At 38.1% G+C, this 17,379-nt stretch overlaps 1 protein-coding gene across 4 annotated transcripts in view; it reads right to left on the reverse strand.

Annotated features, from left to right (window-relative positions):
• RYR2 (ryanodine receptor 2) overlaps window positions 1–17,379 on the reverse strand; it is a 760,386-nt gene that overhangs the window by 58,273 nt on the left and 684,734 nt on the right. For all 4 annotated transcript variants that reach the window (XM_086679587.1, XM_086679586.1, XM_086679585.1 and 1 more), the window contains 6 exons: window positions 16,275–16,351; window positions 15,412–15,485; window positions 6,736–6,768; window positions 5,427–5,507; window positions 4,603–4,691; window positions 2,616–2,744 (listed from right to left, as the gene is read on the reverse strand). In XM_086679587.1, coding sequence (XP_086535713.1) covers window positions 2,616–2,744; window positions 4,603–4,691; window positions 5,427–5,507; window positions 6,736–6,768; window positions 15,412–15,485; window positions 16,275–16,351 — 483 coding nt within the window. The remainder of the gene's footprint in view (window positions 1–2,615; window positions 2,745–4,602; window positions 4,692–5,426; window positions 5,508–6,735; window positions 6,769–15,411; window positions 15,486–16,274; window positions 16,352–17,379) is intronic.

Raw genomic sequence — 17,379 nt, forward strand, 5'->3', positions numbered from 1 at the left:
AAATGTGATATGAGATACACACACATACACAGACACACATAATGGAATATTATTCAGCCATTAAAAAAAAAAGAAACTTGCCATTTGCAACACGGATGGACCTTGAGGGCATTGCGCTGAGTGAAGTCAGTCAGACCGAGAAAGGCAATTCACGTATGATCTCATTTATATGTAGAATGTAAAAATAAACAAAAGAATATGCTCATAAACACACAGAACAGACTGCTAGTTGGCAGAGGTGGTGGTGTTGGGGGAGACATGAAATGGGTACAGGGAGCCAAGAGGTACAAACCTTCAGTTATAAAATAAATAAATCTAGGGACTGGAATGTCCAACACGGCGACAATAGTTAACAATGCTGTATTACATATCCAAAAGTTGCTATGAGAGTAAATCTTAAATTTTCTCCTCATAAGGAAAGAAACTCTAGGACTATGCATGGTGCCAGATGTTAACCAGATTTATTGCAGCGATCGTTTTGCAATATATACAGATATCAAATTATTATGTTGTATGCCTGAAACCAACTTAATGCTTTGTCAAGTCCAGCTCAATTAAAAAAAACAGTTTTGCACCTACTGAGAGGTTAATGGATTCTTCTTGTTTTATATAAATTCAGGAATCTCACCTATATTAGAAACCAGGAAACGCTCACTCTCCACCTAAAAGGCATTTAAGTTCCATATGTTACTTAGAAACCATTTATTAGCTTCCTAAAAAGTCCCTTGGCTTGCTCATGTTATCAGATAACTATCATATTTTAATCAAGAGAACTGACACGGAATGCTGTATTGATACTTTTCTAGGCGTGGATGAGAATAATGAGAATATGAAGGCAATAGTGGAAGCCAGGGAAGACAAGGGAATGCGAATGTGAGGGGCTGAAACAGATTTAAAATTTTGCTTTTGGGGGTGCCTGGCTTGCTCAGTCGGCTAAGTGTCTGACATTAGCTCGGTTGGCTTCACTTGGCCCCCGTGTTCTTGTACTCAGTCATTCTATAAACACCGGTAGCTATGCAAGGCTCTGGGGTACCATCTGTCATTTTCACTTAACTTCTTTCTGCCGCAAGATTATGTTTAGTCTAATGACACAACCTAAGTTTATTCCTCCTGATTTATCCTTGGCACATGGTACTTCAAACAGACTGACTGATTCAGAGTCAAACTGGCCATGGAGACAGAACACTGAAAGGAAAGATGACTGACTGGTCCCCTAGATAATAATAAAGTTTCCCCTGGTTGAAAAAAAGAAAATTTTATAAAATCTTTTAAAAATCTGCAGGTCAAGACTAGAAATATAGCCTAAGAAGAACATAAAATGAATTGATGTTTAAAAAAAAAAGGTATTTAAAAAAATTTTTTTAACATTTATTTATTTTTGAGAAACAGAGTGAGACAAAGTGGGGGAGGGGCAGAGAGAGAAGGAGACACAGAATCTGAAGCAGGCTCCAGGCTCCAAGCTGTCAGCACAGAGCCCGACGCGAGGCTCGAACCCACAAAACTGTGAGATCATGACCTGAGCCAAAGTCGGATGCTCAACCGACTGAGCCACCCAGGTGCCCCCCCAAAAAGGTATTTTCTTCATGGTTATTGGAGTTCTACCTGTAACATACATTATTATATGATTTTATATGTATGTGTGTGTATGTGCCTTCACACACACATACATATGTACTAAAATGAAGCTGTTGGCTTTTTTGAATGGTTTCTTCTTAAATTTTTTTTCTTTTTTCTTTTTTTCTAAATTCAAGTTAGTTAACATACAGTATGCTAACAGTAGAACCCAGTGATTCATCTCTTACATAGGACACCAGCGCTCATCCCGAAAAGTGCCCCCCTTAATGTCTGTCACCCATTTAACCCTTTCCCCCACATACTGTCCCCCTCCAGCAACCCTCAGTTTGTTCTCTGTATTTAAGAGTCTTTTATGGTTTGTCTCCCTCTCTGTTTTTATCTTATTTTTCCTTCCCTTCCCCTATGTTTACCTGTTGTTTTTCTCAAATTCCACATATGAGCGAAACCATATGATATTTATCTTTCTCTGACTTATTTCACTTAGCATAATACCCTCTAGTTCCATCCATATTGTTGCAAATGGTGAGATTTCATTCTTTTTCATTACGGAGTAGTATATCTGATATATAACACATCTTCTTTATCCATTTGTTTGATGATGGACATTTGGACTCCTTCCACAGTGAAGTCTTAAACACATTCTCTTTTATATAAGGTTTCTATGAAAGTCCTTCCTCATTTTTGTTGGAATACAATAAAGAGTAGTTTATTGCTCTGTCCTTTCTCCCTCCCTTCTTTAATATTTATTGAGTGCTTAATACACACCAGGCCCTAGAGATAGCACAGAGTCCCCATCCTGGTTCACCCCTGAAAGGAGTTAATAATAACTCAATCTGCCGAATGGTCAGGCAAGTTCATGCCATACAAATTCACACCTCAACCTGATATTTAATTGTCATTGGTTAAGAATCTATGTGAAAGGTCAATAGCGAATGTGAATGACAGCAGGAAAATTGGCATATTGCATTTCTCCACGGAATTTAATGGTAACGAGTTGACTCTTTTTTTTCTTGAAACAGCAGAAATATTTAAATGTTTACCTGAATATACTCTGTGAGCGTGTTAAAGACTTGTTTTGCTACTTGAATTGCTTTGGAGAAATTCCGTTGTCCTTGTTCATCAATAACATCTTTCCCAGAGTAATACCAATAGAAATCACTAATGGATTCCTGCAAAAGAGGGATGATAGGATTAAGACACATTCTAAAGCTACCACTGACCTGCCTGGCTTTGAAATCTAGAATAGGAAATCATTTTAAATAACAAGATTTGGAAGCAAACAAAAATATCTGTGAAGTAAATACTATTCTCAATGATTTTCCTAAACAGAAAATGTGGCAATGTCTTCCCGAGGCAGAGATAACAACTAGAGATAAAAAGCAGAAAACTTAGCTTGAAATAATGACTCTCTGTCTTTGATGACTTTGAATTTCACAGACATAAGGAGTCATAAGATTAATGCGTATTTATCTACTGAGCAAAGCAAAATTAATTTTATGTAATTTTATGTAAGTACAAACATTAGACAAGTCCTGGATGTTTTGGGGGTTACAGACATCTGACCTCCTTTTTTTCCAACAAAGTTCACTAACGTTTCCTCATGAGAACTCCAAAATGTTGGTTAAGTCAGATGCTTAACCAACTGAACCGCCTAGGCGCCCTTAAACAAGATCAATCTTTCTGAACGGGATGTTTTCAATAATAACTTACATTTGGAAGGAATTTTAGTTGGCTAAAGGAATAATAAAACTTATTTTTTTTTTTTTTTAGTTTATTTATTTTATTCTGAGAACCAGTACGGATGGGAGGAGCAGAGAGAGTGGCAGACAGAGGATCCGAAGCAGGCTCTGCGCTGACAGCATAAAGCCTGACGTGGGGCTCAAACTCACAACCATGAGATCACGACCTGAGCCAAAGTCAGACGCTTAACTGACTGAGCCACCAAAGGCCCCGGGAATAACACAATTTAGTCTAGCATGTAAATTGCATCTGGATTTCAAGACATGATTTTAAAAATCACAAATATGTTTTCAGCAATATTTCTTGTATTTGCTTCAAAAATGGAAGCTCTCAGTTAAAAAAAAAAAGGGTTGTGCTTTTACATACTCAAAAGATTAAGGGAAAAACTGTAAGTTTGAACATGTAGGTTTTAAAGTACTCTATCTGGTTACTCTTATAAATAAGATGAGGGAAATAAAAACTGTACAGAGCTCTCATTACCTAGGTAGGCCTACACCTTCAGATTCAGTTTCACCAATGTGTGAAAGATGACTACAATATCACAGAGATTTTTACCTGATGGAGTGTTAGGCTGGATTTTAAAATTAATTCAAGTATTGGGACAGCTAAAAAGAACTACCTGTCAAATGTAAGTACATTGTGGGTACTTTGAAAGCCTTTCTTTCGCATTCCTAAAAATATTTCAAATATTCTTCCTAATTTCTCTATCAACTTTAGAAGAAGGAGCAGAGTACGTAAGTACTTTCCAAAACGACATGAATTTAAAGTGCCATCAAGCTAGGGGCGCCTGGGTGGCTCAGTCGGTTGAGCGTCCGACTTCGGCTCAGGTCATGATCGCACAGTCCGTGAGTTCGAGCCCCGCGTCGGGCTCTGTGCTGACAGCTCAGAGCCTTCTTCGGATTCTGCGTCTCCCTCTCTCTCTGCCCCTCCCCTGCTCATGCTCTGTCTCTCTCTCTGTCAAAACTAAATAAACATTAAAAAAAAAAATTAAAAAAATAAATAAAAAAAAATAAAGTGCCATCAAGCTAAAAAACATAAGGGGGAAAAGAAATTCCCACTTACAGAAAGAAAATCATGAGCAAAGTAGGAGTCAGGATCGGAGGCAAAGACAACAGAGGCAGGTCCCCCCTAAAACTTGGTGAAAGACTGTGATCAAAGACAAAAGATCTCAAAAAATTCTGTTTGGCCAACAATCATGACGCATTAAAACATGTCGGTTTAATAGCTCCACCACATCACATCCACTCACCAACCCCCTTCACTCGTCACTAAGAGAAGCCGACATACCTGGACTCTGAGTAGGTAGTCTACGGTAGAGATGATGATGTTGACAGTTGTGTTATTGCCAGTCTGAGTTCTCAGATAATTTTGAAAATCTATGGAAGATCAAAAGGAGTTACTAAAGCTGAGTCAAAAGTTTTGAATGAGTTATCCGAGTAACTCCAAAAGCAACTGAGGCCTCCGGCAAAATTGCTGTGGCTAAGAGTAGTGCTTCAAGGGAGCACCCCCAAAACATCTCGGTGCTTCAGAGAGTACCAATTTCCAATTTCTGTCTAAGTGGTTGCTGACGTCTGTTTCCTGATTGCTAGCCCTACAGCCATGGGCATCTCCGGAAGGAGTTTCGCCGTTTAGGAAAGAGTAATTGAACTATGCATTCAGTAATCATTTGTTCCTGAGTACTGGGGAAACAAAGATAAAATTAAGATACAGTTCCTACCTTCACAGATGCACAAGTCTGGGAGAGAGCTTGTTATATAAACAACAAAGGGAAATATGTTATGCTAAGTGATACTATGAAGTTGATTCCCCAGTTAAAGAGAAGGGGTAGGAAGGAATAAACCCATACAGCTCTCTGTAGACCTCGTATCTTTTTTCACCTGATTTAACAGAAAAACAAGTGTTAGGAATTAAGTGGTGCGGCCAGCAAAGGACTTTGAGAGTAGGGATGCAATGCATCAAATGTCACAGTGTATAGTGAGCATACGGAGGAATACTCTAGAATGTTTGTGGACTCAGGGACAAGGCGTAATTGGAATGAGCGGGCCCCTGTCACTACTGGCTTCAAACTACTTCCTCCTTGGTACCGTCATAGAGTCTGGGGTCTCACGAACCTGAGTTGTGTCCCTCACAAAGCAGCTGGAGGAAACGGAAGAGGTCACACGTGAACTCGTCATCTTGGAGAACCTTTTCTCCTGCAGAAAATCCAGAGATCAGACATGATCAACTATCCTCGCTGGTCCCGCCCTCTCTTTCCCCACCTCCAGAAAACTTGCATGTTGATCTAGCATCGTTCTGAACCAAAAACAGTCACAAATCATAGCCACTCGTCTATCTGAAGCTTGTACGATCATGCGCTTGGCAGATAGATGCACTTTTTCTTTGTCAGAAAAGAACATTTGAATCTTAAAACTCATATTTCTCTCTGTTAAAAGTAGCAGCATGGGTTTGGCAACATTTTAGAAACAACCTGAAGATTTAAACTTCCTTTTTTTGGTTTTTGTTTTTTTGTTTGTTTGTTTTTTTGTAAGGTGTGTATAGGAATGATGTCCACATCTCTTACAAATGCCAAGGTGAAATCTACTTTGCTCCCAGAGAACCACCAATTATTTCAATGCAAAGGCATTCATTGCATATATAAAACAGGACCGAGAGCTTCTTCTATTTAATGAATAATTAAAGGATCTTGTGAAAATTGTAAATGACTAGAAAATGTTTGATTCATTTCAATTAACTATCTCGTTAGCTTGCCTAAGGGATTTAAAAAAGTAAAGACTTCAGAAATGTGATATAGACATGCCACTGGTTGGAACTTTACTTTCAGAGGAGACAGAACTAGCAAACAGACCTAATTCTACATATCAAACCAAATGAAAGACTTTGGTGGCTCATGCTGTATGAGTCACTCCAACCAAAAGGTGAAAAGAAGGTTATCTCATAGCCATAGAAGTTACTCAGAATCATTAAAAACTAATATAGCCATAGAAGTTACTCAGAATCATTAAAAACTAATATATTTGTGGGGTAAACACCTCAGAAAAGGGTTCAGATATTTTACCTACATTTTAATCAAAATGTATCTTGGTCACAAGTTACTTGGAAAGCAAAAACACAAAGAAAGAAACAAACGAAAAAACAGCACCACACAAATGAAAGTTGATATTGAAAGCATAGAGTGCCAGTGGAAAAATTGTCAACGTTATGAGTGTATGTTCTGGAATCTAAATTTGTTGCTTAGAAATCAAAATGACACAAAAATGTCGTTTGGCAAGTGAATGAATGTACTTATGTATTTAAAAAAAATGATAATAACTTTTCAGACTGGAAATACTTTGGGCCGAGAAAGAAAACTATGCAATGACCATGTGTTTACTTTAACTAAAATTATGAATGATTATAATGACAGAGAGCTGATGGACTTACCAGTCTGCAGTCTGTGACTTTCAAAGTGAGAGGCTTCATATAATGGGAGGGTTAGGAAGCAAAACCATTTTGAAAACTAATATAAACATTAAAAAAAGTACATAAAATCACTGTACTGGTTTCCCTGCAAGATATGATATTTGGTGACCAAACTAAAATCACCATGCATATAGATCAGTTGTGTGGCAAATTCAAGTTTAAGTGCACATTGCTTTGACTCTCAGTACGTGGCTGATAAGCCCATTCCTCAGTGTCTCCGTTCATGACGGGATAGGAAAGAAAGGGAGAAGAGTCTAGGCTAATAAACCAAACTCTTCACTTATGATACTTAGTATCTTTCCATGAACTGTTTGAATCAGACGAGTCTTTAAAATGATATTTAAAACATAATATTATGAGTTACACAGTCTTCCTGATTCTTTCCTTGCGAGCCCATCTAAAATGCTTTTCTCTAGAAAACTGAATCAATAAACCATGTACTTTCAATGTTCACATACTCCATGTGGAATAAGTAACCCTTGATAGAAAGTATTCAGAAAAGTTAACAAGGAAATAAATATCACACAGTCTACCTGTGTTCCTGAAAATGCCCTGCGCAATGCACACTGATTTATAACGTAAGGATTTACTGTCGGCATGCACGGTATTTTCTCGACTGTATACCAAAACACATACAAGTAACTTTACTTACAAAAGGACACGCTGCACACAGCAGAACAATAGGGGAGGAGCGTGGGAGGGGGCGGGTCAAGCCTTCCTTTACCATCAGGTGACAACGAGGTATAAACTGGGGTGCTATTGCTGAACGAACACGTTACTATCTGATTAAAATGCTGCCATTCCCCATGCTGCATGTAAGTGGTACAGTAACAGAGATGGGTGGTGGCTTTATGTCTGCAGAAGGCACAGGATGCACGGTCTATTTTGTGATGTACGCAAAAGACATTCCATTGCAAGATGGAAACTAAGATTAATAACAACGAAATGGAGTAAAATGTAGTTGAAAGTGCTCTGATGTTCTTAAAATTCCTATTTGTAATAGCTGCATGACGGTCAAATAATACTGTAAAGGACATTCCTTGGGTTTCATTTTTAGTTATAAGGGGCTAATGATTTCTAATACTGTAATATAGGGAGAGTTGTTTCAATATTGCTGCTGCTGATGAGACAGTTCTTCGTGCCTTAGTTTTCTCATCCATAAAACGAGAGGAACATGGGCACTGTCTACCTCACTAGCTCTTCATAATTGATGTGACCATTTTTAGATATTGTGGAGAGGTCAACATTATCAGTAGCAGTGGCAACACCACTAAATAAACATGGGAACAACATGCCTATGTGATGAATACAGTCATTTGAACATATTTACTAAAAGTGTTTCTATTTCCAAAAAGCCATCTTAATTTTAATGGACCAGAAGAGTCTCCAAAACCTCCATTTCACTTGGAAATAATATTACACCTTATTTGTGCAAGGTACCAGTAAAATCAATTCCTATTTTAAAAATCTAATCAAGTTAAGACACTTTTAAAGGCCACTGTTCTACTCACAATTGGTATTAAAAAGTATATAATGTTTGCTTAAGTGTTTGTTTTTATTGACTACCTAAAACACCCATGGTCTTAGCTCGACATCTACAACCTTATCTTGAGACAACGCTTGGTTTAATTGTTATTACTTGCTAAAAATTATCAATAATTGTTGATAAAATGAAGGCAATAAGTGAAATGCCGAGTAGATATATAGAAACAATTGATTTAGGACACATAGATCAGAAGACTAAGATCCTCTTTGTTGTAATGTCTTTTCATGGCAATATCCCCAGTAATGGAAAGCTAAAAGGATGAGTGGCATGAAATGTTAACACTGGTTGCATCAAAGAACTCCCTACAAAAGCTTGTTATATGGAACTCAAGAGTGTTTTCCCCCTGCCCCTGCCGTGGAAGAAATAGTTCTGCTCAGTGATCTTTAGAGGACTCAAATACCTATTTTGTATAATGGCAAAACTGAAAGATTAAGGCTAAAAATATTTTTAAATAGTGAAAAGTCAGGTATTTGGTTCCATGTGGGTAATTTTAATGTCACTGCTTAAATGGTTTAAGTGGCCACTTAAATTATACTACTATTCAACCAACAACGGATACAATTTTTAAAATGTATTCACAATTAACATTTAGTTAGTGACTATAGTGTGCTAGGCATTGTGCTAGATATATTTTCTTATCATTTCATTTTAGGTTTATAATAATCCTATGAATCAGGTGACATGAATCCCATTTTGTGGGATACAACTGAGAAATTAAGTAGCTTGACTGAGGTCCTATAGCAATTTACTAGTAAAGAATTTGAGTCCAATAAACTTCGATGAACATTCATTAAGTGTCTCCTACATGGAAGGCACCTTGTGAGATCCTGGGCATATAATTATGACTAATGGACACAAGCCCTAACTCAAAGAAGTTCATAGTCTAATGGAAAAGATAGGCAATAAAAAGGTCATTTCAATACCAAATGGTCTTTCTGGATCACAAAGTTCACATCAGTAACTGATCAGATCTTTGGCTAACAACCTCCGACTACATGTACTATATGTTAGTTAAACTGTGAACTCCTACTTGTTTTTTTATCAATTTTAGAACCCAAAGAAAACCATTTTCTAGACATGTGGCTTTGGGAAAGTCAATTCACCTTTCTGAGGCTTTGTTGCATCACTTTGATATGGGAATTAACGATCTCCTCACCCCCTTACTTTCAAAGGGTTGTTGGGAGAATAAAATTGGCTCAGACAAGTACATTTGCTTTGAAACATGCAAAGCACAATAGGAATAAAAGTGAATTTTCAATGATAGGAAGGCACAGGTTCAAAAGACCTAGGTTCCTAAAATAAAGACTTTCAATGGGCTGTGGGGTGTGATAAATAATCTACATATTCCATGTACTCAATGTGACATGAGTGCATAAAATGCATTCCTATTTCAGATCCCAAGACAATAAAAATGACCACTGTGTGAAATAAATTAGGTATGTCCCATGGATAACAGAATTAAAGCACATGTTAGTTATGGAGGGAAACATACCTTTGCTTTCAAATGTGATCCTCAGATTATTTCTCTTATAACGTCTTAATGCCTTTGAGCTCCCATTACTCTAACTGAAATCCTTACTGTTCTTTATCCATTCCATTAACCAACATCCTAACTGATCTCCCTCCCTTCAGGCTGCAATGCCCATCTTAAACACTGTTGCCTACAACGACAGTTGCCGGCAATCCAATCATAAAACACTCCCAACAAAAAGATGGACTCCTTTAACAGCAGTTGAGAAAAATCTACTCTCAAAATCCCCTCAATCTATCATCAGATATAACCACAGAGCTCCCCAACTTCCATGAAGGAAATCATGCTGCTAATGTTAGAGGACTCAGTGTTTAGTTAGCATACTAGCATTACTGAGAAATGAGAAATCTGTTTGCTTTAATGTTACTGGCTTGAACAATGTATGTTAGGACTTAATGCCAGGTATACCATCACACAACACACAACACGACTGAAGTGTTACTTACGTAGTGGCTCTTCATGGCCTCAGAAAGAAAGTATGAATTCTTTGGCATGGCACAAAAGGCCTTTTACAGCCTCCCACCAACTATCTTTCCAGCCTCTAGTCTGTTCATGTCTCTTCAACCACCCTAGGTCAGTAATGTTCTTCGTCATGCTTTGTACCTTAAGCTTTGCATATGCGGTTCCCTTTCATTGGCATATCCAACGCCTTTCTCATCTACCAGGTAAACGCCTACTTCAGGCCATATGTTACTTCTGTTGTGAAACTTAACCCATCAGCCTGGCAGGCAAGTACTTCAACTCAGTTCACTCATAACACATAGCTCATGGGTTCTGAAGTTATTCGTTTACAAGTCTATCTACATAACACTGAGTCCGTAAAGAACGCCAATGCCTAGGACAAGGTCTAGCACATAATAGCCACTCAAATTTCAATTAGTGCTTCAATGTTTAAAAACTGTACAAGGATGTTAGGAAAATTTATTTCGTGCCATGAACTAGTATCACATGCTTTCCTCAAAAAGAAGGTTGATCCAGAGGAATGGCAGAGCAGTGTAGTCAGAACTGAGAGCTAAGCTGAACTACACTTGAGTCAGACTTTGCAAATCTGGGGTGGGAGATAGACAGTAAACAATTAAGCACTAAAATACTAACAAAAAATTAGGATAGCCAATGCTTAGAGATTGTGTAAATTATCATTTTGACTAATTAACTATTAATTCTTTTGCTGCATTTTCATACAAATTTGATGAGGTCAGTATAAATATCCCGAGTAAGAACCTCAATTCGGCGCATTACCAAGTGCAGATGGAAATTTAGAAAGGTGAAATGTTAGTTGTTTTATATAAAATGTTCAAAAAAAATCAAAAAAAAATTCTGAGGACTGTATCAGCTTCAAAATTTCATCTTGTTGATGAAGTCCAGGGCTGCTACAAAATGATCAAAAAATAAAATGAAGTATCTTCTACAACACTCCAAGAAGTGGGAAAGAAGAAAAATTGCACTTTCAAGCTCATAATGACTTAGTAATGAGGTTAAATGGTTCTGAGAAAAAAAAAATCCAAGGATGGAATGAAATTTTAAATATTCATAAGGTTTTTGGTTTTGAACTTCATTATACGTTAAAAGAAAACACGTGATTAAAAAATTATGCAGAGAAGACAACATTGAACACATCACAAGTCTAACAACACACTTGCCAAAGAAAACTGCGTTTTTTTTTTTTTGTTTTTTTTTTTAACAAATGGGAAGTCCAGGCTTTTGCAGGAAAGGGGGAAATTTACTAAGGAGGGACAGAAATACTGGCAAACTTTCATGGCAGTAACAATGGTAGGAACAGGAATTAATATTAAATCGTATGAAATCCTTATATACAAACCACAAAAAGGCACATATTTCCTAATGGTATCTCAATACCGGTTTAGGAATATCATATAAAACCATAAAAGTTCCAAAGTGATTTTAAAACTTCAACAGTGAATGTAAAGACTGGCAAGAGATTTGTGTCTTTAAAGAGAGTAAAAAGCAATAAGAAGCAAAAAATACCACCTAAGCTGATATGGTGAATATAAAATAAACCCCCGGAAGGTATTAAAAGATGGGGCTAAGGGATTGGCTCATGAAATTGGTAACAGTGGGAGGCAGAGAGCCTGCATTTCAGTCTTGACCCTGTCACTTCACTGTGTGATCCTGGACAAACCATGTAGCCTTTCCACCCCTCAGTCTCCATACCTATAAACTGGGGACAATACCTTACTGGTGGTTGTAGGTTTCAAAAAGTTGCATTTAAGTTAGACATTTTCCATGGCTATATAATTTACAGCCATTTTATCATCATCAGGAAGAGGTTTAGCCTATTAGAGACAGGTGGTTGGGATGCAGAAAATTTAACTCATCAGATTGTCTTCTCAGTGTTGAGTTTATTATACTGCATGGGTCTCAGGCTTTAAAGCTACAACATCACTAACAGATGGGGAGTTTTCAGCTTTCTCTATGAATTCTGAGAGGGATGATTGATTTTCCCTCTCCTTATGAGGGTACAAACTTTTCTTGACTTCTGTAGACCCGTAAAAAAATGGGCATGGCACAGAAATTGTTTAAATATGCCAAAAGATAGAGTTGCTATAGGTATTCTTAATCTGGGAGGTAGTATAATTATTCATAGAGTGAATGAATTGCCGTCGTGTGTTCTAATAGGCGTCTTGATTAAGGCAAGAGTGTGTACTGAGAAAGCACAATTTAATCTCTAAAGCCGTGCTGACGTTCCAGGTACTCCTCAAAAGTCTCATCCCTCTTTTATTACCACTGCCGATAACGTCTTTTAGAAACTACTTTGAACTACCAATGCCATCTTTGTTATTAGTTTGCTACTGCTTCTTCAAATTGGGTCTCAAGAATGAAAACACAGTTTTTACGTTAGGAAGGTTTCTAATGTGTGATGTTTTCAAAGGAATAGAAAAAAACTCTGTAGATCTCTCAGTAATCGGAAGGGAACTGGCAGAACCCACTGGCCAAGAGGAGACTCAGCAGGACACAGTGCCCCCGGATCACCACTGATTTCCCATGCACCCATTGGTGCAGCCATAAAGCCACAGAACGTCCGAGACAGAAACGCCACAGAGAGACCACCGCACACATCTATGGTTCGTTCGTTTACACGACAGTTGCAAACACTGGTCCATCAGAATTTTTTTTAAACGAACGAAACAGAACGAAACAAATCTGAAAACGTAACTTAAATTCTTGACCCTTTTTGTCTAATATGTTCATAACTGAACATCCTCATGGAGAGAAAAAGGAAAGCTTGGTATATAAGTTCTATAAATAAAAGGATGCATAATGATGGAAATTAAATCATCTATTCGTTCAACAGTCTACCAAAGGGAAAACAATGCACAAAAAAACTTTCACTGTCAAGACTGTACACAAAGCTAATAACAAATGAAGGAGCAAATAAATAAAAGGCAGATCATTTGTAATAATTACCACGCTCATGTGTGATGGCTGAGGAAAGGAGGACAGTACATTTACAGGTGAAAGAAAAGGAAACGGGGAAAAAATAAGTTGAGATGTTGGTTTTGTCTTGCTGTTTGTAAGGAAATACAATAGAAAACGTGTTAATCAGTTTGGGCAATTATTTGTGTGTGTTGAAAAAGAATAAACAAATCAAATCAACCTCCTACTGACAGATGTGACTAATTCTCGCGTCAGAATGGTCATTCTCACCCAGCTATTTCTGATTCGGGACTCACGAATGTCATTCCAATCCGTAGCTGGTTGACGAAGGGTAGGAGACCCTGTAAAGCTAACTTTGCACAGCCACTATTCCTGCGCGGATATGAACAATGGCAAAGCATGATGAATGCAATTGTGTTCAGAGCCTCTGGAACATCAGGTAATAATTGCAGGGAAAAATGAAACTGATTTCTAACTCCGAGACAGGAAGTCCCACTTTGGACAGAGAATTCATCCCTTTTAGGCACTTTACAGCTAATGGGAGATGCCCAGGCTTCCTGGAGACTCTAGAGGCAGGCAGGTAACGGGCTCTGAGATTTGTAGGGGCTCTGAGCTCTCTGGATGGGGCCCTCGGGCCAGTGTTTTCACTGGTGACATAAACCTAAGTCATCAAGAGATTTGGCTGGATATTCATTTCAGAAAATTTAAATAAGTTTACAGTGCTGCTGGCAATTTTTTCTTAAAAGTAGCTTACACAGGTAACTGTAGGACTAATTCTGGATGGTGGAATCTATACATTCAAATGTCAACAAGAAAATAAAAGCACACAGGAGCTGTAGTGTAGCAGCAGCATTAGAATATGTATAACTGATAATTTTTTTTTAATTTTTTTCAGGGTTTCTTTACTTTTGAGAGAGAGAGAGTGCAAGCGGGGGAGGGACAGACATAGGAAGGCAGGAATCTGAAGCAGGCTCCAGGCTCTGAGTTTTCAGCACAGAGCCCGACATGGGGCTCGAACTCACGAACCGTGAGATCATGACGTGAGCCGAAGTCGGACGCTTAACCAACTGAGCCACCCAGGCGCCCCTATCATTGATAATTCTTAAAAAACAGTAAGAAATATGCAGTTAATCCTTTTACCTAATGTGAAAACAAAAATATGCAGAAATAAGAGAGATTAGTTAATTCTAAAATATTTCAGAGAGGTAAGCAGACTGCAAATGGCAGATAGGATAAAATTTAGTTTTTGCAAAAAGAAAAATTTAGTTTTTGCAACAAGATTAGTTTTATCAAAGATCCGATGTGCCAAAACTAATGCATTGATAATATGACCACTGCAAACTAGACCAAACAAACAAAAACAGATCAACACACAGGGCCTCATTGAAACTAAATTAATTGAAAAAATGTCAAACACAAAAGAACAAAAACAAATCGAGACAAAAAATATTGAAGATTTTTTTCCTAATACTAAAAACGAATGTGCAGCAATAGTTATTTCTGCTTTCACTATAGTATATACTAATTTTTCTAGTTTATACACACATCTATTTACAGAGAAAAAAGTCTAAGATTATGTGAGTCATTATATTTGTGTGCATGTAAATTAAGTGATCAGAATTATTTTAACATTAGGAATTACTCCTTAATTTCTTTCATCAAATTTGGACTTGTGAAGACATAGGGATGCATGAGATACAAAGATATCTGTGCTATAAGGGAGGAGACTGTCGGGATAGTGGTCCATCGGAGGATCTCAAAGTGTCACTTTCCTAAGGAGACCAAGGAATCTGAAGATTTGGCAGTTTGCGAAAGTGGCCAAAAAAAAGTCCAATATCCTCTAATTTGGTTCATCCATATGCTTTATAATTTCACAGATGATTCTCTTGTAAGGGATCTTGATCTACTAACCAACTAGGGGAAAGGCCAATTACAATAGGTCTGGAACAAAAAAGGAGTTAACGGTCAACTGGGAAAGTTGGGTTTTGGGTATGATTTGAGTGAGTGCCCGACTGTGAACTTTTAAATGAGTCACATAAGCATTTTGGCCAGGTAAAAATAACCCTACATCTCTCTGTTTTGCAAAGATAATTGGTAACTGACTCATCTCGGGAAAGGGGGGGGAGAGGGGACAGGTGACCCTTTTAGTTTAAGTGACTGATACCTGATCCTTCTTCGGTGACCATTCCAAGTCCTTCAGCTTTGTTCTGCCGCTCAAATGCATTTAGGTCGAGGACGCTACAATAGCAGGGAGAAAAATGCTTAGAGGAGGAGAAAATTTTCTTTCTTCAGGAGAGCAAATGTGTACAAGTTCTATATCATGAAATGTGAACCAAATATTAACATACCCTGAAGACATACCCCAATTCAATGTCTACCAACCATATTTTTCCAGGAGCGGCCCAGTCCCTCCCCAGGGCCTGCAATGAAATGATCCGTGGGCGAGGCAAACAGAAGGCATTAATGGGTTTCGACTTTGGGAGTACACTGTAATGTTAGCAGACACACTGAAATGTAATTATAATAATCATGTTTTCCCAGAAGGAATAGCTTATTACACTAACTATCTGTCAGATTCCTTTGTCAGGTGCTGTCTGAGTGATTTTAAATACTGCAAATAATAGAAAATGATGACCATAAATGAGGTTAGGGATCATTTGTTTAGGGAAAATGAGAAGTGGTCCACAAGCTCTCAAAGAAAACTAATTAGAATTTCCCTTTTTCTCTTTTAAAATGCACACACTGCTCATTTTCAAGTGTGCAGCATATACGTTAATTCTCCAAGGTCCCTATTTAAGAATAGGGACGACTATTTAAAGACATTACTAACGCTGAGTAAGTTAGCAATTACGGCATACTAACACCTAAGAACAAGGCAGGAAAGAAGGCACCATCAATTGTCCTACTTTGACGTGTACTGAATCACTAAAAAATATTCTGTGTAGAATTACTGTCAGTAATGTTAAACAAACACCTTGAAAGACACAACCACTTAGTAGAGCCAGAACAAGGAAGGAGCGGGCTTACCTGCACGACTGCATCAGGCCGGCAAGGCTCTGAAAGAAACCCACGTCCTTCTTCTCCTTGAGATAGTCGAGCATTTTCTAGGGGTAAATATACAAACCACACGGCCACTGAACACAAAGCTTATTTTTTGTTAAGCAAGAAACATCAAAAACATGCTTTTTGTTCTGGAATAAAGACTTTAAAAAATTAGTGCATACGAAAACGACTGTCATCTTTACCACGACATGGTGACCAGAATGTCAAAACGAGATAGCTGCACGTTTCAATGTCGGCAGTATATACAGGTGGCTTGGAACAAGACAGCTGCTTTACATAAACATCATAAGCACCATAAATATCCATGGAAATAATACTCTCAACTCTTCTAGTCAATCTTTAAGGATGTGAAGATGTAGACACTTAGTTCATCTGGGAACTAGTTCAACTGGGAAGAAGGCCCACCTGGATGCTAGGCAGAGATTCCCATACAAAAGCTGAGTTCCTTATTTTTTTTTTAACGTTTATTTATTTTTGAGACAGAGAGAGACAGAGCATGAACGGGGGAGGGTCAGAGAGAGAGGGAGACACAGAATCCGAAACAGGCTCCAGGCTCTGAGCGGTCAGCACAGAGCCCAACGTGGGGCTCGAACTCACGGACCGCGAGATCATGACCCGAATGGAAGTCGGCCACTTAACCGACTGAGCCATCCAGGCGCCCCAAAAGCTGAGTTTCTTAAAGGGCATTATAATCCATGTGGTGTGACTTCCATATGCTACTGTCTATAAGACATTATTTGTCTATTATAGACCTATGTGTATAAGACAGAAATTTAGTTTCCATTTTCATGGTCTCTAAACCCAAGCAATGGTAGCAATCATCTGACCACTAAATGTCTCTTCTCTTGTCAGAACGATGTCCAGTCTCTGTGCCCAAAATTGTGATGAAACACAAACGTAAAAAATGCTAAAGCAGTACATGGCTCCACCCTCCTAACTCTTGTTGTTGTTGTTTTGTTTTTTGTTTTAACATTTATTTCCTTTTGACAGAGACAGGAGCACGAGTAGAGGAGGGGCAGAGGGAGGGAGACAGAGAGTCGGAAGCAGGCTCCAGGCTCTGAGCTGTCAG

Source organism: Puma concolor, chromosome D2, assembly GCF_028749965.1.
Source record: "Puma concolor isolate L17-30 chromosome D2, mPumCon1.1.hap2, whole genome shotgun sequence".
Classification (NCBI taxonomy): Eukaryota; Metazoa; Chordata; class Mammalia; order Carnivora; family Felidae; genus Puma; species Puma concolor.